The sequence below is a fragment of the Centropristis striata genome, chromosome 15, assembly GCF_030273125.1.
Source record: "Centropristis striata isolate RG_2023a ecotype Rhode Island chromosome 15, C.striata_1.0, whole genome shotgun sequence".
Classification (NCBI taxonomy): domain Eukaryota; kingdom Metazoa; phylum Chordata; class Actinopteri; order Perciformes; family Serranidae; genus Centropristis; species Centropristis striata.
In genome coordinates, this window is record NC_081531.1 from 25,114,669 (window position 1) to 25,137,375 (window position 22,707).

Sequence of the window (22,707 nt, forward strand, 5' to 3'; positions counted from 1 at the left end):
ACTTCACCTATATGACCTAATAATAATTGATTTTTTATTCTGATGTACTGGAAGAATGTTGGAAGAACAAAAACCAACATAAATGTGATCTTGTGATTGTGTGTGATCCTGTCATCCAACTCTGCTTTTTATTCTAGTGGGACTCTATTTTATTTGTGTCTTTAGCCTAACAATTTTGGTCATTTTGTGTATTTTTTTAGTCCTTTTGTGTCTTTGTAAGTCATTTTGTGTCTTTTTTTTGCCATTTTGTTTAATTTTGTGTAATTTTGTGTCTTTTTTTAGTCATTTTGTGTCTGTGTGTCTATCTTTGGTCATTCTATGTCTTTTTTAGTCCTTTAGTCCAACATAAAATGTGATTTTGAATCTTTTTTTTAACTTTCAAAACACCATCATGCTCAATAAAAAAATGTAAATGTTGCAAATGTGAACAAAGGTTGCAAATACAACATATAAGAGGGTTCCATCCAGTTCTATCATTTGATACTAAATATATTTGAGCTTGTCTCCAGTTTTACTTGGTATTTCATCATCAAACTGAAACTGGCTTCATGGAGTTTACAGCCAGAACTTTAGAGGTAAATTTACAGTAGGGCTCCACGCTGCTTTGTTTTCTAGTCTGGATGTCATCAAGAAGTCTGGATTTGGCGAATTTGAAAAAACTGCTTTTAGTTTTTCTGCTGCATCCACCTGGAACATCTTACAGGATATAAACTCAACACAATTCTTACTATGGGCCAGTTTAAAACTATGATAACCAATAACTCTGCTTTTGGCTGTAACTGTTTGTAATGTTTTCAATGATTTTCAATGATTTCAATGGGGTTTTGTCTGTTGTTCGTTCTGTCATTATGTTTTTTCTGTGCTCTCGCCATCATTGAAAATGAGGGCTTGCCCTCAATAATTCCTCCTGATATATATAAAAGATGAATGAATCACATGCACACAGCACACTGCTTACTGCAGGGCTACCGAGGCCACGCCCCTATTGAGGCCACGCACCCTACATGCACTGTGCATTCCTCCATCATTAACATGTTGAATGGGACTTTTTTTGGAGGGAGAGAAACTCCTTTCATTTAACCTTTTGAACAGGACTTTTGGGGATTTTTGGATGGGGGTTATTTTACTTAATTTTTTGATTGGGTGGGGTATTTAACTCAACATTCATGTTTTTGTTCTTCAATAAATAATTGATTGTTCAATAAAATAATTGAAACTTGATAAGTTGTATTTACAAATTAATCCGTTAAAATGTTTTTTTTATTTGTATTATTTTGCATGGATGTCTGCTTATGACAAAGCGTTTATATTTATGTTTGGATGTGATATAGTTCTTTTAAATTACCCCCAATTTTCCAGTTAACACCCCTAAATTCCCATACATTTCCATAATTCTTATGGAAAGTTTCTGATTTGGAATATCTCCAAAATTCCCCAGCTTAACTTCACACGGAAAGTTTCTGGAAAATAATTTTCTACCCCTTTACAATCCTTCTTGTATTTTACTTGAGTGTTTCCACTGAACGTCACCTTATCCAACCCTGACTCCGATAGAATTGGGACGTTGTTTTAAAATGTAAAACAGAATGTGATAATGAGCTAGTCCTTTTTGGCATACTCAAAGAACTGCACAAATAAAATATAATTCATGTTCAAACTTGATACTGTGAATATGCACTCTGAATCCAGAATTCAGTGTTTTATACAGTTACTCACTATATGCAGCTGAAGTCACTTTTTAAATATTGATCCGGACAGTTTAAACATTAACATTAAACCGGTGTCTCTGTTCTGTGAGTCATTCCTTCACTGATGTGATCCAACACGTTTCTCTCATGTTTTCATCCAGCTTCCCTCCCTGTGGGCTTTGGGAACTGTTTGATATTTAATATTTGTCATCTGGATCAATATTGTCTTTATTTTAATGCAGAGAAAATCATGAGAGAGTGGAGACATTGCTGTGGAGGTTAATTTTAAGTCAGCATTGCTCCTTTTAATCATTTTGTCTTGAATTCAATGGTCTTTTTACATCCTTTCTGCTGCCAAATTACAAATATTATTATGTTTTAAAATTGAGTTCAATAGGCTACATTGAGTATTGTATATATCTCTATTAAGCATTACTTTATGAATGTATTTATTTTAACCCTATCCCAGAAACTTCATTGATACTCATTCGAAAAAATATCAAAATATTGATAAATTTTCCATTTCCTGGTTATCAGGACTCCTTCATTGCTGTTATTTAAGGATGTTTCCTCAAAGTTTTAATTATTTTTTAGTTTTTTGTTGTTGTTTTTGTTTTGTTTTTTCAAATTAGCCTCTCAGATTGTCAGTTTTGGGAGACGTAGGGGGACTAAAAACAGAAATATTTGATGTGAATAATGAGTCCTCTGTGTTCCTGCGATGTCTCCACACAGCCAGGGCCTGTGTGTGTGTGTGTGTGTGTGTGTGTGTGTGTGTGTGTGTGTGTGTGTTACAGAGACAAAGTCCTTTTGTACTGCAGTATTTCCTTCCATCAGTGGAAACTGTCTGTTCATTCTCTTAAAATGGTTTTATGGTTTAAATACTTTTAAAAAATGTAATTTGAACAATAAATGTGCATTTGCAGTAAAAGCAGAGAAACCGAGAACGTCCAACAGTACAAAAATAACTCCCACAAGTAAATATTTCACTGTCTACAACAGACTTCATAAATAACAAAAAAATACAAGAGAAATCAAATCTTTGGAAGAATTTTCAGACAAAATTAGCAAACCCAAAGACAAACATTTTCATACAAGACATTAGGGACTCAGTTATCAATGAATCAATAAAGACTTCACCATCAGGACGTCACACACTCACAAACAGTGTGTGTGTGTCCCTGGCCCATCCCTCAGCTCTGTCACAGAGACACACTTTGTTTTCGTCTTAACTGGACAATGAACACACACATATAAACACACACACACACACACACACACACACACGCTAACACTCACAGGATGGCTGCCGTCTCGCCTTGCCGCTGTCAAATGCCTCAGACCTTCATCATCTTCCTTTTGGTGCTGTCAGGTGAGACACAACCTGCCGACATCTTTTATTTTCATTCTGTCTCACTCCACTGGATTTACAGCTAGAGTTGAATTTTTTATTTATTTTGCACAATAATAAGACAAAAGACAAGGATAAAGAGATAACAACAGGAAGGTGCAAGGTGGCGGCAAGAAACCCAAAAGGGCTTTTACAGGGCCTCTACCTATATTAAAATTAAAAAACAAGTAATTATGAAATAGAAAAAAAGTTGCTTATTATTATTTTTTTATATAAAAGTAAAATAAAACAAAAGTGTAGAAATGTGTGTGTGTGCATGCGTGCCTGTGTATGAGTGTGTGTCTTAGTGAGCTGAGCATCAGAACTACTAAACTGCTCTTGAATGTGTTCAGAGAGGAAAACTGTATTGAACTATTAAACTGATCATTCCGGAGTATTGATCCTCTGTATTTTAAGGAAAATTGACCAAGGGTAGTATGATAGTGAGGAGGTGTAATCTTGTTAATTGCCTAGTTTTGTACTTATTTGTGAGTTGACATGGAAATATTCACTGAAAGGTTTAGGAATGGAATTAGGAATATACATATATTAAATTAGATTAGATTAGGTTAGATTTGACTTTATTAATCCCACTGCGGGGAAATTTCTTTGTTACAGCCGACCACAAAAATTGCACACAAAATTATTTATATTTATATATATATTATTAATATATTATCCCTTTAAGATAAAGATAAAAAATAAACAATCTAATAGAAAAAGGCATTTAACAATATACAATATACTATATACAACTTAGTGCAAATTATAGATAAAAATGCATATTTGGTATATATTGATCTGAATTTACTTTACAGATAAGGATCTTTACACACAAAAATTATACATACATATATATGCATATATTGTGTGTGTGTGTGTGTGTGAGTGTGTGTAGAAGTACAGTTGAAACAATGAGTTAATTAATTTTTTACTGTAATTTTATTTATTGACTTGGTTGAAAGAAAACTAATTGCATTTGTTGGAAAACTATTTTGTTGGCTGAAGTCATTTTTCATGCAAAAACATTTCATGGTTCACGTATCACAAATGTGAAGATTCTGTGTTTTTTTTTCTTTGAATGATTTTAATGTATTATTTTTAATTTTGAGGTTTGTACTGTTAGTTGAAGGAAACAAACACTGTGAATTATACATTATGGAATTGAAATTGAAATTGAAAACAGAGCGTAGAGAAGACAATTAATGAAAAAATGTGACACTTAGTTTTTTTTGTATATATATATATATATATATATATATATATATATATATACACTTGTCTGAATTTGATGCATTTAGTGTTTATTTATGTTTTATACAACGTCATAACATTTTTGAAATCAGGGTTGTATATTTACTATGTGCATATGTTATATTGATATTATATAATATTATATTCAGTGCATGATAATATATATATATATATGTATATATATATATATATATATATATATATATAATTATTTATGTGTGTGTGTGTGTGTGTGTGTGTGTGTGTGTTGCAGGTAGACAGTTTTCCTCTGTTTCCTGTTTTAAAGTGGCGGAGGGGGGCGTAGCCTCTCTGTCCTGTCAGTACTCTGTGAAGCGGTTTGGTCTGAGTCGGGTCTGCTGGGGTCGCGGCTGCGGGACATTCTGGTGCAACAACATTTTGGTGCAGACAGACGAGCATGGCGTCATCTCCAAGGTCAGGCCGTCAATTAAAAGTTTTGATCATTTTAACAGCTTTGGTTCAGACAAAAGACGTCTTTTAGTTCTGGTCTGATTCATGTTTACAGCCAAGAGTAGAGATTGTTTTGGTGATCCTATATCATCCAGTCAATGGAGATTTATAACCTGACTCTGGTGCTGCAGGTGGAGGACAGGTACCGGCTGACAGGGGACGTCCTGGATGGACAGATGGACCTGGACATCCTGAACGTGAGGCGGACGGACAGCGGGCCGTACTGCTGCAGGGTGGACATCGACGGGATCTTCAATGACAAGAAAGTCATCATGAACCTGAGAGTGGTCAAAGGTGAGAAGAACCACACCACATCACTTTACACAAACACAATTAAAGGACCAGTCTGCAAGTTTTGTCCTCCGTGACATAAGCCGTGTTTCACTACGGGGAAAAGTGTCCACCGGGAAAGTCTCAGGCCACACCCTCTCTAAAGTCCTCTCACTCTGCGTGTCTCCACTACAAGTTAGCCCCCAGAGGGATTTAGAGACTCTGGAGGTGACGTATGGTTTTCACCGTCACTAACTGTGCACAACGTCAGCAGCTGAAAGCATCATGGCTAATTATGCACAGAGTCTCTGCTGATCAGAAACATAGTGATTGTGAATTAACGGCATCACTAACTGTGCACAGAGTGTCTGGTGCTTGTTGTTAACAAACAGAGTTCGCTAAGTGCATCGCTAAGTACCTCCTGCAGCAGCAGCACATACACACTGTTAGGGTGACCATATTTTGATTTCCAAAAAAGAGGACAATCAGCACGGCCTCGAGACACAAATTCAGACAGGCTTCTCGGTGGTTGATGAACATGCTTTATTATGCTTCAATGGTGCAAAATTAACTTCTGTAATAAAATAAAATGAAATCTGTAAAAACGTGTAACAAAATAATAGCTCTCGTAGACTCTTTTCAAATAAATTAATAAATAATATGAAATAATGTTCTAAATATGAACTCTTCTGTTAGAAAATCTAACTTCAACAATATATCTCTTAATAACTGCGATAAGATAAATAATAGAAGAGTCTCACAAAGATACTAACTTAACAAACAAAAAGGATCTATATTTCTCATCCGGGCCGTCCGCTTACGAGGACTGGGCCTCTGTGGTACGCGCTCCACCAGGTGTGCCACCGGGAACGCCCCATACTTTTCATCTTTAGTTGTCTTTGAGCTTTGAGCTTTGAAATCTCCAGCATCTTTATTAGACATTGAGACATATGTGCCAGCATTGCACACGATGCACTCCGCCTCCCACCTGTGACGGTACATCGGAATTTTTTTTTGTAGTTCATCTGTGAAGCTGCACTTGCGCTTCGGCATTTCACGTGCAATGTTGCTCCGCTGTTCGATCTGCCCTCTGTCTGCTCTGCTCTCTGTCTCTCTCTGTGTGTGTGCGCGGCGCTGAGCCGCCCACTAGGCAGCCTCTTGGTAATTACGTCTCGCAAAATTGTGTGCAAAGCGCCGGTCAATTTACGTGCACGTGTACTGGTCCTATGAAAAACAGTGAACACCGGACATTTTCGTGAATTTACAAAACCCGGACGGACGCCCCGGACAGGACGTAAAAAGTGGACATGTCCGGGCAAAAGAGGACGATTGGTCACCCTACACGCTGTACTGCTACAGAGCTAACTGTTAGCCTATTAGCAGGACTGTGCCCCTTCGACTCTTCTAAATGAGCCACCGGCCCCTGTGTGTACAGTGTGTATGTGCTGCTGCTGCAGGAGGTGATCTCTGTTTGTTTACAACAAGCACCAGACACTCTGTGCACAGTTAGTGATGCAGCGGGGATGCTGTGCATAACTAGCCATGCTGCGGCCACAGTTGCGTCTCCCGTGTTTAATCCATCGCTTATGTGATCACGGTCGAAACTGTCGCTATGTGATTATGCGACAATTGAAAACCATACGTCAACTCCGGAGTCTCTAAATCCCTCTGAGGGCCTTTTTGTAGTGGAGACATGCAGAGTGAGCGGACATTTGAGAGGGTGTGGCCTGAGACTTTCCCGGTGGCCACTCTTCCCCCTAAAGGTAAATGGTAAATGGACTGCACTTATATAGCGCTTTTATCCAAAGCACTTTACACTACACACTACGCTCATTCACCCATTCACACACACATTCATACTGGTGGCAGAGGCTACCACACCTGCCACCATTGGGAATTCATTCTCACACCGATGAACGCAGCATCGAGAGCAATTTGGGGTTCAGTATCTTGCTCAACTATACTTCGACATGTATGCTGCCATGGTCGGGGATCGAACCACCAACCCTCCGATCAGAAGACCACACTACCAACTGACCCACGGCTTATATTGTTTGCACTTGACAAAAATAAAGAAATATTTCATTTTATTTTAACTTTTATAAATGTTAGTTTTAGTTTCAATTTGTGGAAGAAGAAGTTTATTAAAAGTTCATGCTTACATCATGCATGTAAAGAGTTATAATAAAACATTTCAAAATGCATGTGCAACTCGGTTAAATAAAAGTCTTTACAGTCATATATTTTGTCATTAGTTTTCTTAAAATCTCATCTCGCCTCGTTCTCAGGAACCCAATATCATGTCTCGTCTCCTCTGGTGAGCTGAGAGTATCGTCACACCCCTAGGGATTACATAACTCTTCCCCTAACATTCTGTTTTACGTCCACACAGAAACAGAAAAACAGAGTTTTGAAAAGCGGAAAGAAATATCTGTACATGCATAGACAAGACTTTAAAACCCAACTTTGTAAATCTGATTAAATCAGAGTTAATCTGTAGTAATTTGTTTTGTTTTTTTATTCTCAGCTCCCGTCACCAGTTCTCCTCCTTCAATGACAACCACGACAGCAATGACCATTCAATCCACAGAGCCATCGGTCTCCACAGGTGAGCCACAGGTCCCAAAGGTTGCAAATACAATTTAGTCTGCTTCTCTGGCTCAGATTGGGTTACCTGGTTTCACTGAACGTTGAACATTGAAAATTGTTGATCCTGTACTGTGACTCAATTCACATTCTTTCGTACTTACACTTTCTATTTCTGAGTGCATAAGTGAGTTCACAATGAGACATGTGACAAAATGCAGTGCACTAGTGTCCCACAAGCATAGACGGATTATCATGACCACGGGCCCTGGACACAAACTCGCCACGGGCCCCTGCCTACACACGCAAACAGTGTGCCCGCAAAGGCGCTCTTCCCATTACGCACATAACAACACCGGCACATACAACCACACAAAATAACTGTCATTTTAGGTCTGTTTTGTTTGGCACCTGCCACGTACAGGACGATATACACATAGACAGATTATCATGACCACGAGCCCCCTGTCTACACACAGGTCTGTTTTGTTTGGCACCTGCCATGTACAGGATGATATATATATTATGGGAGAGACAGAAAGCTCAAATAGCCAGCCCTTGTAGTATTAATTAAAATATAGGTAACCACCTATTTTTAAAAAACGAAACTATCAACCAGCGCATCCAGAGTCCCATTAATACTCTCTCTCTCCCTCGCGCTGGCCAGCGCACACAGACGCACTTACACACACAAATACAGCACATGCCACGGAGGAGTCATGTTGTAATGGTAATAAACAAATGCACTAAATCGCGCTAATGTGTTCAGACCGACCGTCCGGCTACAGTCCTAGAAACTACTCAGCTAAGCCACCGGCTCTTTCCTGGCCTTCTTCGAGGAAAAGTAATTGATAAAGTAATCACAGTCCAACTCTCTGACCAGTTTGGTGGTTTCAGCCGTTTCAGCTTTTTTCTTTCCTCTGTTTTCGTTTAGCTGATCCACTGAGCGCCCACGTCTCCATTTTAAAAACGCATATTGTGTCATCACACATTACTGATTTAATCTTATAATTTCTAAAGCATTTAATTGATTTTATTATCATACTACATTTTCAAAGCCACATTCATTCCAATATATTTTTAAATTGTACCAAAAAAAAAAAAAAAAAATCTGAAGGCCAAGGGCCCCTATTGGCTCTAGGGCCCTGGGCACACACCCACTTTGCCCATGCGGTAATCCGTCTATGCCCACAAGCAAGTAAAAGCAAAATGATGTATATTTTCTTCATTCAGTTAATCCAAATGTCAAGCAAACAAGCTGGCAGATATTTTGGTGGGCAACAATCGCTGTCAAATGTTGGCAAGAATGCAATGTTCTGTTAGCCTGGGTATACCCATACTGCCTTGCGTGCTCGAATTTCATTTCGAACCTCCAGGCAGTCTGGCAACCAGGGCCGTTTCTTAGCCCTGTTTTAGGGATCCAATCACAGAACGGGGAGGGACGGCAAGACGATAACGCGTACTACTCGGCAGATGGAAGCTTGTAGTTTTGTAGTTTTCTTACGGATCCAACATGGCTGCAGCAGACTCCTGTTTCACCACGAAAAAGGATGTTTTAGCCTTGTTTCCGACAGGATTTGGGAAAAGTCTAATCTACTATTCCACCAACTACCCCGCTACTAGTGCCGCTATTAGCCCCGCTACTAGCCCCGCTATTAGCCCCGCTACTAGCGCCGCTATTAGCCCCGCTACTAGCCCAGCTATTAGCCCCGCTACTATCGCCGCTATTAGCCCCGCTACTAGCGCCGCTATTAGCCCCGCTACTAGCGCCGCTACTAGCCCCACTACCGTAACGCCGGTGATCTCGCTACGACCAGGGGGACAGCGGAGCTGCCGAGAGACCCGCAGTAGCTTGTTTATTGCCCATAAAATCAGTGGATGTGTGTGGCTGAATGTGAACATGCTGCAGAAAAACGTTGCAGAAGCAGAATTGAGAATTTTAGCCTCAAAGTAGAGATGGGCTAGTCTGGCTATGTAAACCATAGACGTATGCATCAATTTCTGTCGCTCTATTACGTCATCTGGTATAACTGATACGATTGGCTAAGAGCTACCTACAGACACTTTGGATAGACATTCTAAGCGCCCAATAAACGGCTCCGGAGGATCGTAAACCACGCCTCCTCTACGGAGAAATGAACGGCTGGTTTCCAGACTAATCTCATTTGTGATTAGTCTGGTGTTAGCCAGGCTAATTTTCTGTTGCAATTTGCCATTGAAGAGAACAAGAGGTAAAATGCTGCGATTGTCATTTCCCTTAACCCTCTGGAGTCCATGAAACCACCTGCACATTACTTCTACATGACATGAAGACATAAAAATGAAGCAACGTCGAGTCTTGCTATCAGCTTCCCTCTAAAGTTCTGGCTTGAACTCTTTACAAGATTTTTTTTTAATGATATTCGGCCAAATAAAACCAGAGATGATGTCAAATATTAAGTATAAAAATATATAACTAGAGATTATCCTCATTTAACCTATTATATGTTATATTTGCAAACTGTGTTCATATTTGTAACATGTACATTTCATAATTTTCAAGATCAGATTTTATGTTTTCCTTTGTTTCTTTTGGGTTCAAAATTTTGATCAAGTAAGTCAAAGTTAAATTAATTATCAGGACATATAGCTGAGGTAACGCTGAAAAAATGTATGCCAACATGGCATGGTGAAGATTTTATCAGAGATTTTTTAACGGACATAATAGCCAAAGATTTCAGAGAGTGATTATCCTTGAATCCACAAGAGCCTCAGCTGATATCCAATTTATGCAATTCCAAGACTATTTACACAATCATTAGTTTATTTAATCAGGTTGTTCTCATGAACCTATGAAATGTAATGCACTGGAATTCAAATATCCCACAAAATTGTGTCCTATGATGAAGAAGGACTCCTGTAGGGCTTGTGATATACTTTACATCAGCATGTGTCATGTGTCAGCACTGTCAGCTTGTCACGGCACGCTTCGTAGAATATCATACGAATCATATCTCAAAAGTTTTTCATAGTCTACAAAGTGTTTTTCTGTCTCCAGTAAACTGGAAATCGCTGCTGTCGTCTCAGCTGGACCTGCTGAGGAGGAACTCCACGCGGCTGCACTCTGACACTGTCGGTGTGAGTAATCATAACTTATTATTAAATTATGGTCAGAATGGTGGGTGGTTTTAACTGCCGGGGGCTTCAGCAGCTCTTTTAGACCTCCACCGTCTCTACACTGCACTTCTACCTGACTCCAGGAAGTAAGCCAAACTGTTCTCACAGGAATCCGTGAAATAGCCATGGAGTCGCTTAACTCAAAAGCCGTGGAATAGCCACGGAATAACTAAAATTTCCGTGAAACTGACACGGATTTCGCTACAATGCAAGTTAATGACAGTCATATCCCGTGGCTATTCCATGGATATTTTTTCCTATTGGTTTGTTCCAAGTCACGTGACTTTTAAGGTTCCGGCGGTCAGAACAAAAAACATGGCGGACAGTTCTCTCATTTTTAGTACATTTGACTTAGTTTCTGCATAAAAATGGATTTTGATCACATTTCTTTTTTTTTCTAAATATTCACTCAGTGAATGTACATAATCACTTTGTATGTTGGAATAGCCACGGGATATGACTGTCATTAACTTGCATTGTAGCGAAATCCGTGTCAGCTTCACGGAAATTTTAGTTATTCCGTGGCTATTCCACGGATTTTGAGTTAAGCAAATCCGTGGCTATTTCACAGATTCCTGTGAGACCAGGTTGAATTCTTGTGTACATGTTGAAACTTGGTAACACTTTATATTAGGGAACACATATTCAACATTAATTAGTTGCTTATTAGCATGCAAATAAGTAACATATTGGCTCTTAATTAGTCATTATTAAGTAGTTATTAATGCCTTATTCTGCATGGCCTTATTATACCAGTAACCAGTAACCAGTAAGACATTAACTAAGAGTTTTCCCTCAATAACCTCAGAATTATTGCTTATTAGTAGTAAGTAAGGAAGTTGTTGTACCTTTGACGTGACTGGTGGCTCCTTTTGGATGAGGACTGGTAGATTGTAATGTCACTTTGTGCCAATGTTAGTCAACCACTTTACAGAGTAATGATTGACATTACAATCTACCAATCCTCATCCAATCATCCAAAAGTAGCCACCAGTCACGTCAAAGGTCTGGAGAAGGTGGCTATTTGCCGTTTCCATGGTTTCGTTCACCGCTATGTTATTCTGTAGTCATTTCATTTTACTTAATATATTTAATAAAATGTATTCAATATAAATGCGTCCTTGATTTTGAGGCAGTTGTTTAAGTAACTTTAATATAGAAATGTTTGAGATAGAATCTACTTATTTTGATCACATTAAATATAATCTTTATGTGTATGTAATTCTAAATCAAGAGAATTTTGAATGAATCCAACACAATAGAATTAGTCCGTTTTTAATTGACAGGCACTTCCTGTTAAGTTGATATTAACTCAACTTGTAACGTAGTTAGATTTAATTAATAATATGGCATGCAATCTGTTGCCTCAGTTTTATTGATTAGCTATTGTTAATCTTTTTTACAGTGTAGAGACTTATAAAGTATTTAACTACTTAATAATGACTAATTAAGAGCCAATATGTTACTTATTTGCATGCTAATAAGCAACTAATTTATGTTGAATATGTGTTGAATATGAATTATTATAGTGTGCCACCATTAGCTTCAAGCATCATATTTGCTCTTTGTCTCTCCAAGTCAAGTGGTGCTTTTGCATGATTCTTTACAAAGAATCTCAGTTTTACAGATCTGTTGATTTCTAACTAATCGATTGGATTGTTAGTCGACAAAGAATTTCTTTAGGTGCCCTAACAAATAGAGTTTGATATTAAGAAGGATAATCATTTTAAAGTCAAACCTGTCTTTTTGTCATGTCAGGTGGAGGACTCCCTGCCGTCTCTTTCCCTCCAGATCAATGTTCCCATCCTCTCTCTGTCCCTCAGTGTGTTGCTCATCTTGGCAGCAGTTTTTCTCTTTCTGGCCTTCAAACGTACGATTTCTCCTCTTTCCTTCATGCAGCATCTCAATACCACAATAATTATACAACTGAATAGTATTTATTATTATTATGGTGCTTTGCTGCAAACTAAATACAGTTGAAACCAGAAGTTTACATACATTATATAAAAAGACACGTATGCTTTTTTTCTCACTGTCTGACATGAAATCAGACAATTACTTTTCCTGTTTTAGGTCCATTAGGATTACCAAAATTATTTAAAGGAACATAAAAAAGACAGATTACAGTTTGCAAATGCAGGGCCGGTTCTAGCCCATTGGCTGCCCTAGGCGATATTGAGATTTTGCGCCCCCCCCCGAACCACATCCATTCCATGTATTCATTCTGATATAGGTACACTATGTTATATGTATTATGCTGTACACTAATATTTGATACATGAACTACAAGCAAGGTAATGGTCTCAGAACATTTTTATTTTTAGAAACTTTGGAACTTTACCAACAACAACTGAATTGAAAATACGAATAAATAAATAAGAAAACACAGATCTTCATCAAATTAAGAATGGCAAAGACTGAAAATAAATAAAATGTAGACATACAAATGCAATAAAAATAAACATAAAAATGAAATTCAAATGTATTTATATTTGATACATGAACTACATACAGGCAATATAATGGTCTCAACATTTTAATTTTTAGAAACTTGAAAATTGAAAATAAGAAGAGAAAACACAGATCTGTTGATTGTAAAGACTTTTAAAAAAATATTTCGTTAATCAATGTTGTTAAAACAAAGATGTATGCTTAACCGCAAATTTGGCACCCTAGGCAGCCGCCTTGGTGGCCTGTAGGAATAACCGGCCCTGTGCAAATGCACACAGGGACAAAGACCTTAATTTTTGTCCTGTGTCTGACAAAACTGTAATCTGTCTTTTTTATGTTTCTTTTGGAGTAATGGCTTCTTCCTGGCAGAGTTTCCTTTCAGCCCATGTCGGTACAGTACTCGTTTCACTGTGGATAATCACACACTCTTACCAGCTTCAGCCAGCATCTTCACAAGGTCTTTTGCTTTTGTTCTTGGGTTGATATGCACATTTTGGACCAAAGCATGTTCATCTCTGGGACAGAGTCCATCTCCTTCCTGAGCAGTATGATGGCTGGACATTCCGACTGATTCCAACTGATTAATGTGGCACCTTTAGGCATCTGGAAATTGCACCCAAGGATGAACCAGACTTGTGCAAGTCCACAATTCTCTTCCTGATATCTTGGTTGATTTCTTTTGACTTTCCCATGATGTTACACAAAGAAGCAGTGTGTTTTAGGTGTGGCTTAAAATACATCCAAAGATGTGTCTCCAATTAACTCAAATGTTGTCAATAAAATCAGAAGCTTCCAAAGACATGACAGCATCATCTGGGCTTTCCCAAATAGTTTCAAGGCATAATAATGTTAGTGTATGTAAACTTCTGACTTTGAAGAAAGTAATAAAAAATTGTCGAAAGAAATCCTTCTCTCATTATTATGGCATTTAGCATGTAGAAATAATTTTGTTAATCCTATCAGACCTAAAACAGGAAAAGTGATTGTCTGATTTCATGTCAGACAGTGAGAAAAAAAGCATGTGTCTTTTTATATCGTGTATGTAAACTTCTGGTTTCAACTGCATGATTGAAGCCTTTAATGTGAACACAGTGATTGTGCAGATTGAATATGTGTCTAAATCAAATCTCATTTCCTTCTCCAGGTGGAATATACAGAAGAGCCTTAAAGCCTGGCTGGTGAGTTCATCTAAGGTTATTTACTGCAATCTTGAATGTTGACGAGTACTTAAAAATGTTCCAGGCTGTGACCGGTGTTATGATCCGGCTCACAGACCACACAAAACTAAGGAAGCATATAGGGATTAAATGGAAAAGTATAATTTATTTGAACAAAATGAATCCAAAAGGAAACAACATAACCAAATCTTTACTAAACTAAACCAAAGGAGCTGACAGAAAACATACTACTCGGTCAACTTAATATAATGGAAAACTAAACACAGAGAACTCAAACAAAGGTGATCAGCTCCTCCATGATGCCAAGGAAAAAATAAGAGACCAAACCCCTCAGGAGGGCGGGTTTTAAAGGCGTGGAGACAGTGGCCAGCTGCCTCCAATCGGATCCAATCCAGCACCCTGAAACAACAGACAAACAAACAAACACACACACACACCCACACCCGGGTGGGGCCTGGGGCCGTCACACCCCCCCCCCCCATAAAGACAGGGTCCCAACCCTGGCCTGCTACAACCTGTAAACAACAATTTGCACAACTACATCATTTTTTACTAATAATCTTTACCCATACCAATGCATATATTTGAAATAACAATCACAAAAATTACATTCTTCCAAAATACAGATTCACCTTAACAGTTTTTCACTTGTCCACTATCATGTAGTTTCTATCCCATCTCAGCTACTGGTACCTTGAAGCAAATTTAAGAGAAAGACAGAAACATTCATAATGAAGACATGAAACTACTACTACCCCCTGCCAGCGCCAAACGCAGTACGCGGATTTCCACCGACGTTGTGGGTCAACAAATAATCATCCGCTAACGCAGCAGCCTCTGCAGCCGTTTTCACTTTCTGTTCACTTAAGTACATTGCAACTCGTTCCGGAACCGAATTTTTAAACTGTTCAAGCACCATCAAGTTACACAAACCATCAAAGTCTTTTACCTCAGCTGCTGAACACCAGCGGTTGAAGTGAGTTAACAAATCACGGGCAAACTCTAAGCATGATTTGCCCCCCCTTTTCCAGCTCCTAAATCGCTGTCGATAAGCCTCGGGGACCATTTCATAAGTTTTCAAAACTGCCGTTTTAACCTTCACATAATTACCGCTATCCTCTGTTGTCAACGAGGAAAAAGCCTCCTGCGCGCGTCCCGTTAATACGCACTGCAGCAAGACCGTGCGGTCCGCATCATCCCAGCCTCGTGCATCTGCAACTCGCTCAAACAACGTGAAAAAAATTTCAACCTCCCTCTCATTAAATCTCGGTACCAACCGTAAACTACTCACAATGTCCCGCGAGTGATCACCAATCCGAGTCGACTCATTCATTGACACATCAGACAATTTTCCCTCCTTAAGCAGATTCAACTTCATAGCTTCCAAATCAAGTTTAGCTTTTTCTGTTTGCTGCCGTATTTGTTCCACAGCCACCGCTTTATCAAACTCTGCTCTCTGTCGCAATTTTTCCAATTCCAACTCTTTTCCCGTCTCTAGTTGCATCCGCAATCTCAGCAATTCCTTCTGCTGCTCAAAACTCAAGGCCAGCTCAGGGCCAGGCTCCGCGAGTGCGCCCTGCAACCCATCCGCCCCAGCCAGATTAGTTACAACCGGTGATTCCTGCAATGGTTTAAGAACATTTAACTCATACAAATTTGCCTTAATAATAGCCCGAACATTATCTTTTAATCTTTTGTCACCTACCGATATTACAAAATGCTCTGCTATTTTCAACAGCTGATCTCTGTTACATTGATCCAATAACGCCTCCGACGGAGCGCGCACAAAATCTTCCACTGATGCCATGATTTAACCACACCAGACAGTCTCCGGTAACAACAAAAAAGCACAACACTGACCCCACTCATGCGCAACCGAGGGCTACAAACCTCATAAAGTCGAGCGTCCCCTCTAACTGCCTAACCCGATCTACCTAACTCAACCCTAGTCTTCAGGGGGTACTCACGGCGGGTATTTACGCACTAAAAACCAGTAGTGTGGACAAAGGCGACCAGCACGCTGGCAACCCCGCCAACACTACGGACGTGCTCCGAGACAACCGCTCCAACCACTTTCACCCCACACTACATGTACTGCACACGAATCCCAAAGAGGAACCGCGCTATGCCTACAGGGGAGTCATCTCAACAGGTGCATTATGCGCATAAAAACGGTCAGTGCTCACTTCTCCCTGTCCCGCGACTGTCTCACAAAATCGACAAAGGCAAAATCTGCACTGCATCCTTTAATTCCCTGGACTACATAACCAAGAAAAATACTTAACCACATTCCAAATCCCAACATAAGCTTCCTAAACTGGACGCTAGAAAGGGAATCCCAAGGATGACGTCACTCCCTGGGGAAACCCATCAGTCCCGCCACTTCCCTGCCGGCACAAAGGAAACGCGTGAACTCCCAACAAAGCGCCACTACAAACAAACAACAACCACAAAAAACATATATCACCATAACCAAACAATTAACACCACTTACAACCTATTCTCTTTTTAGACGAGCCCCCAATTTGTTATGATCCGGCTCACAGACCACACAAAACTAAGGAAGCATATAGGGATTAAATGGAAAAGTATAATTTATTTGAACAAAATGAATCCAAAAGGAAACAACATAACCAAATCTTTACTAAACTAAACCAAAGGAGCTGACAGAAAACATACTACTCGGTCAACTTAATATAATGGAAAACTAAACACAGAGAACTCAAACAAAGGTGATCAGCTCCTCCATGATGCCAAGGAAAAAATAAGAGACCAAACCCCTCAGGAGGGCGGGTTTTAAAGGCGTGGAGACAGTGGCCAGCTGCCTCCAATCGGATCCAATCCAGCACCCTGAAACAACAGACAAACAAACAAACACACACACACACCCACACCCGGGTGGGGCCTGGGGCCGTCACACCGGTATGCTATCATATATGATATCAGAATATCATTATTACTCATGCAGTGGAGGAAATTCAACTGCAATAAAAAAAAGTTGAGTTAGAAACCAAAGATACAACAATACAATCTGACAACAAACTGTGCAGAGATATATTTGTAACAGTTGCCTCTAAGAAAACAATAAAACACAGGCATATGGCTCATGGTGTCCGGCCGGGCTCAAGTCAGGATTCTAATGACTATTAGACTAATGTTTCTTTATTCAAAAAAAGCAGCTGTGATCATCCTCTCGGAGAACAGGGGAAAAACTAACTTTACTCTCAGGGGAAAAACAATAAAATAAAAACTCCTACAAACAAAAGGCGCTCCAAAAGGGAGGGACAAAACCTGATAGGAAAAATAAAATATTCTACAAAATGGACCTGCATGGTAAATGGACCTGCACTTATATAGCGCTTTTCTAGTCGATTTGCAACCACTCAAAGAGCTTTACACTACAGTCTGGCTCATTCACCTGTTAGTAATACGAAACATTTTGGCTATAGCATGGGGCACGTGATGCCAGGGGGTGGATGGATGGGACAGACTTCCACCCAGGACAGCTGGGTTTGTGTCCCGCATGACATCAAAATTCAATTCTAAATTACTTAGGTTTTAAGGTAACCTTTAAATTAACCTACATAACTGCATCTAGTAGTTGTTGTTTTTTTGTTGTTTTTATCTAGGCCCCGTTTAAACGAGGACACTTGCGGGTACAACTGACAAAATGTTTTATCTGAAGTGCCTTTCGTTTAGACAGTGACAGCGTTTTTGGGGCTTAAAAACATAAAAATGTGAAACCAGCCTCCAGAGTGTAAAACTGTAATCCGCTCCACCGTATCATGTCCGTCTACACTGCCAAGACACAAAACTCTGATCAAATCTGCTCATGTCATGTACGCGTTTACGTCACATACATGCTCCAGTACAGGGAAATAAACAAACATGTGGGATTATTTCCATGCGTTGGACCTTCAAGCTGCTCTGGCAGCTCTAATAAACTCACAGGAGTCTTTCCACCAAATGTACAGGATATGTACACATAGTATTAGTGAACAGAGAAGGATCTAGGAATTACCTCAATCACATTTAGGATGCACCAATTGGTCGGAGGCGAGCCAGACGGCTTTGGACGAGACCTGGGAGATCTAGTGGATGGTGGAGAACTTTGTGGAAGGAGTAGCTGACGAAAATGCGTGGCGTGAAAACTTCCACATGCCCAAAGATGCTCTCATCACTTTAACTGATGCCGCCTGGCATGCATACCCAATCCAATTCACACACTTTAGCGTCACCATATGCAGCAGATTTCCTCCTGAAAACGCTTGTCTAAACGCGGAATAAAAAGTGAAGATGCCACTTTTGCGTCTTCTGTTCAGACCGTCATCATGTAAACGTAGCCTTAGACTGCACCCAATTGTCATGTTCAGAAGAAGTATTTATGACCCAAAGCCTGATCTTTTTCCTAATCTAGTTTTGGTGCCCAAATTTAACCACAGTTCATAAGATGAACCATGTTTTGCTGCGGTCCAGTGAATCTATACACTTTTATTACTTATAGAACAGAAGCTGGGAGTTCTGGTTTCACTTTGGCTCTCTATAAAATTCCACAAATCATTAGCCTCATAGCATATTTGCCTAAGACATATTTGAGCGTTTCGGAAAACAAGAAAAAAAACGATACATACATCACACTGGTCTTTTTTTGGAACGAACACGGAGTACTTCTGCTCACTGAACACTTTTATGAACAGGTTCACTGCAAAAACTCAAAATCTTACCAAGAACATTTATCTTATATCTTGTCAAAATGTCTTATTTCTAGTCAAAACACATCTCTTTACACTTACAATAAAAAGTGTTTTGCTACCGTTTACATCACTTCATTATACCTTGTTGCAGAAATGTGATTAAAAGTAAAAAACACACTTCTCCTAATCCCTTTGATTGACTGAAAGTACATTTATTGTCTAGAAAGTTGAAGAAACATGACCTACCTTACCAGATGATTCAAAGAGAAGACTTAATACTTCACTTCTGGTCAGCAGAGCGACCACATGCGGTTGGCCATGTTTGTATGTAGCTGCAAAAATGCTTAAGTCAAAGAGATGACTAAGGCCCCATTTACACGAGGACGCTCGCGGGTAAAAACGACAAAATATTTTATCGGAAGTGCCTTTCGTTTAGACGGTGACGGCGTTTTTGGGGCTTAAAGACGCAAAAATCTGAAACCACCTTCCAAAGTGGAAAAGTTAAATACGCTCCGCCGTAGCGTGTCCGTCTACACTGCCAAGACGCGAAACTCTGCTCAGATCTGCTCACGTCACGTATGTGTTTACGTCACATACATGCTCCAGTAATAGACAATAGACAGTAGTAGGAGAGTAAAGTTAGGCAGATATCACAATTTGGCCCAAAAAATGACATTATGCTATGAGGCTAACAAAATGCTTAACTTGTTTGTATCAGTGAGACCTGCTGTTAAACTTCACTTTTCTCCTCCAGTTTCTCCTCTGAAGAACCTCCTCACATCATATATGAGATCCGGATGAGAAGACCAGTACAAGAGAATATATACACTCTGGACTAGAGAGCCTTTTCTACAACTCAGCCGCAAATGAACTGTTGTTTTTTGTTTGTTGTTTTTGTCTACAAAACACAGAAAGTGTCTGAATTACTGTAATACAATCAGGGGGTAAAATTATCACCATCAGCCACATGTTATTTCAATTTTCTATGCCTCTCTATATCCAGTGAAAAAAAATAAGTCATGTGACAAAAAACATTAACAAATATGTTACATTGTACAACATGGTCCTTCTTCTACTTGGCATCAGAGCCAAACTGTTTAGTACAATTATCTCAAAATCAAATCTAGACCCAACACATGAATTCAAGATTCACAAGAGATGATATAGGGCATTTACTCACAACTTTCATATAAGTAAAAGTAAAAATATTACAGTGAAAATATACTCTGATACAAGTTAAAATCCTACTTAAGTACAAAAGTATTAACATTAAAATATACCTGCTGATAGATACTTATATAAAATACTAAGAACGCATTAAGTTACTGTGTTCATCACTTTAATGTTGCAGCTGGTAAAAGTGAAACACAGTTTAAATACTTATATATGAACTGCTGCGTAGTTTAATCTAAAATAACACATCATAATGTATTAGTTTATATTTTGTATTAGTAAAAAATCAAATTTTGCCAAATTACTAAGCCTGTCAAACAAATGTAGTGGAATACCACGCCCCTGTATTTCACACATTGTTTCATTCTGTGTCTGACTGTGAGCAGGATCCTGCTGCTGCTGCTGTACTTTGTCTTTTATTAGTGTTTCTTGTGACAACTAACCTGTCTAAACTTCCTGAAAGCAAGCTGAATAAACGCCAATCACAATTTCTGTGTGTGATAATCTGACAATATACAGTTTTTCTCAGTGGCAGTGACATTTTTGTGTGTGCTTGTTTCTATCTTGTATGCTTGTTTTACTTGCTGTTCAGCACTTTGTAACGTTTTGTTTTGAAAAGTGCTCTATAAATAAAGTTTATTATTATTATGATTATTATTACAGTATTTTACAACCGCTATGACCCGTTGTTCGATACTTTTAACGCTTTTTCAAAACTCTTCACATAGTTACCACAACATCACCTTGTGTGGGCTATACAATTAACCCTCTATGGTACGGTGTTGCCCTCAGGCAACATACCCAATTTTGGCCTGTCAAATTTCTACAATGCATGTTTCTGAGTGATGCGATACTTTGAAAAAGAGGGAAAAGTATAAGGAACCACTAGCAATTCGTCACATGACCTCCAGGAGGCCATATTGAAACCCTATTTTGCAGACTTTTTCAAAGGGAAAAGCATTGCCATTTTACGCCACAAATAATCACTCAAAACGTAATTTCCTGGCCCTTTTCCATCTGGAAAAAGAATTGTATATATGTATCGTACCCTGTTGAAGCTACTGAATCTTTTACACATGTTTATTAAATAAATTATGTTAAACTTAATTTTAAAAACTTTCTTTTTCACTTGTGCACCGTTATGGTACAATGTTGCCTATGGGCAACAAACCCCAAAAACTTCCAAAAAAAGAATGATCAAATTTCTTCACAGTATGTTTATTTAGTCTATTTTAAGACAAAAAATATTTTTTTCCTAACTGGCATCATAATGCATACCATTGAGGGTTAACACAATTCTTCTTCTTTTGAGACAAAATGCACACATTTTACACATTTAAAATTAGTTTAAATTTTTTTTACAACCACTATGACCCGTTGTTCAATACTTTTAACGCTTTTTCAAAACTCTTCACACAGTTACCACAACATCAGCCTGTGTGGGCGATATAATTACAGTTTTTCTCAATCGCTTTGGTGCATTTCTCACATCGCTCTTTACATTTGCACAACAGTTAGTTCAACCTCCACAACATTTAGTCATTTGTGCTCATCATAGTAGCAGTTTGTCATTCCTTACAACACATTACAAATGCTTTTGGACATGCATCAAGTGCTTCCATACAACTCTCTGCTGTTTATAACATTATCATATCTTATGTCATGTCAGTCAAAATTAAAACTATACTTGTGAATGCTGAAAATCATTCCATATAAAACTAATAGTCCTCATTTCATTGCTTGAGTCATTACATACAAACATGTTGAACTAGTTGTCAAAATCTGTCAAGCTAATTTTATAAATTTTTTAAAATCTTTTTTTCCCTGAATATGTCTCCTAAATTGAACAGTTTCTCTTAGGTGACCGGGCTTTTTCGTTCAGAGCCCCAAAACTATGGATTCCCCTGCCTGATGATCTTCGACTTGCAAAATCAGTGACATCTTTTAAATCTCTTTTTAAAACATATCTATTTAAAAAAGCCTTTTATTAATTTTACCACATGGCTGGGTACATTTTTGTGTGTGTGCTTGTTTCTGTCTTGTATGCTTGTTAGGGCCACGGGGCAATTGCACCAACCAATCGCAGCAATAGCTGTAGTATAACAGTAGTGCTCGGGGCTTTGCCCAAAATTTTGCATTGAAATTAATGGGACGGCCGAAAAAAAAATGAGCGAAAAAGAACAATAATAGGAGATTTTGAAATGTCTACTTCTCCGGCATAATTTCACCTGGAGACTCCATTTAAACTTTAAACAGTAGACACAAGTCTTGTGTATCGGTGTATTAATCCACGTTTCGATAGGTCATATTGTTTTTTATCAATCCCTGTTCAATGACCATGTATTACCGTGTATTGCACGGAATGTTCGTGTCACAGTGTGTGACATCATCGCCAGAGTGTA

At 38.8% G+C, this 22,707-nt stretch overlaps 1 protein-coding gene across 1 annotated transcript; it reads left to right on the forward strand.

The window, feature by feature from the left end:
• The first annotated feature begins 2,965 nt into the window (after window positions 1-2,965).
• timd4 (T cell immunoglobulin and mucin domain containing 4) lies at window positions 2,966-20,956 on the forward strand. Its single transcript, XM_059352437.1, has 8 exons — window positions 2,966-3,057; window positions 4,583-4,761; window positions 4,929-5,091; window positions 7,595-7,675; window positions 10,691-10,770; window positions 12,568-12,679; window positions 14,405-14,438; window positions 19,887-20,956. The coding sequence occupies exons 1-8, from the start codon at window positions 2,988-2,990 to the stop codon at window positions 19,969-19,971; spliced, it is 804 nt and encodes a 267-aa protein (XP_059208420.1). The 5' UTR covers window positions 2,966-2,987; the 3' UTR covers window positions 19,972-20,956.
• Window positions 20,957-22,707: the final 1,751 nt, after the last annotated feature.

Coding starts and splice junctions, on each gene's coding strand:
- timd4 (XM_059352437.1), top strand. CDS start 2,988: ATGGCTGCCGTCTCGCCTTGCCGCTGTCAAATGCCTCAGACCTTCATC. Junction 4,762..4,928: donor AGCATGGCGTCATCTCCAAG/GTCAGGCCGTCA, acceptor CTGGTGCTGCAG/GTGGAGGACAGGTACCGGCT. Junction 12,680..14,404: donor TCTCTTTCTGGCCTTCAAAC/GTACGATTTCTC, acceptor TTCCTTCTCCAG/GTGGAATATACAGAAGAGCC.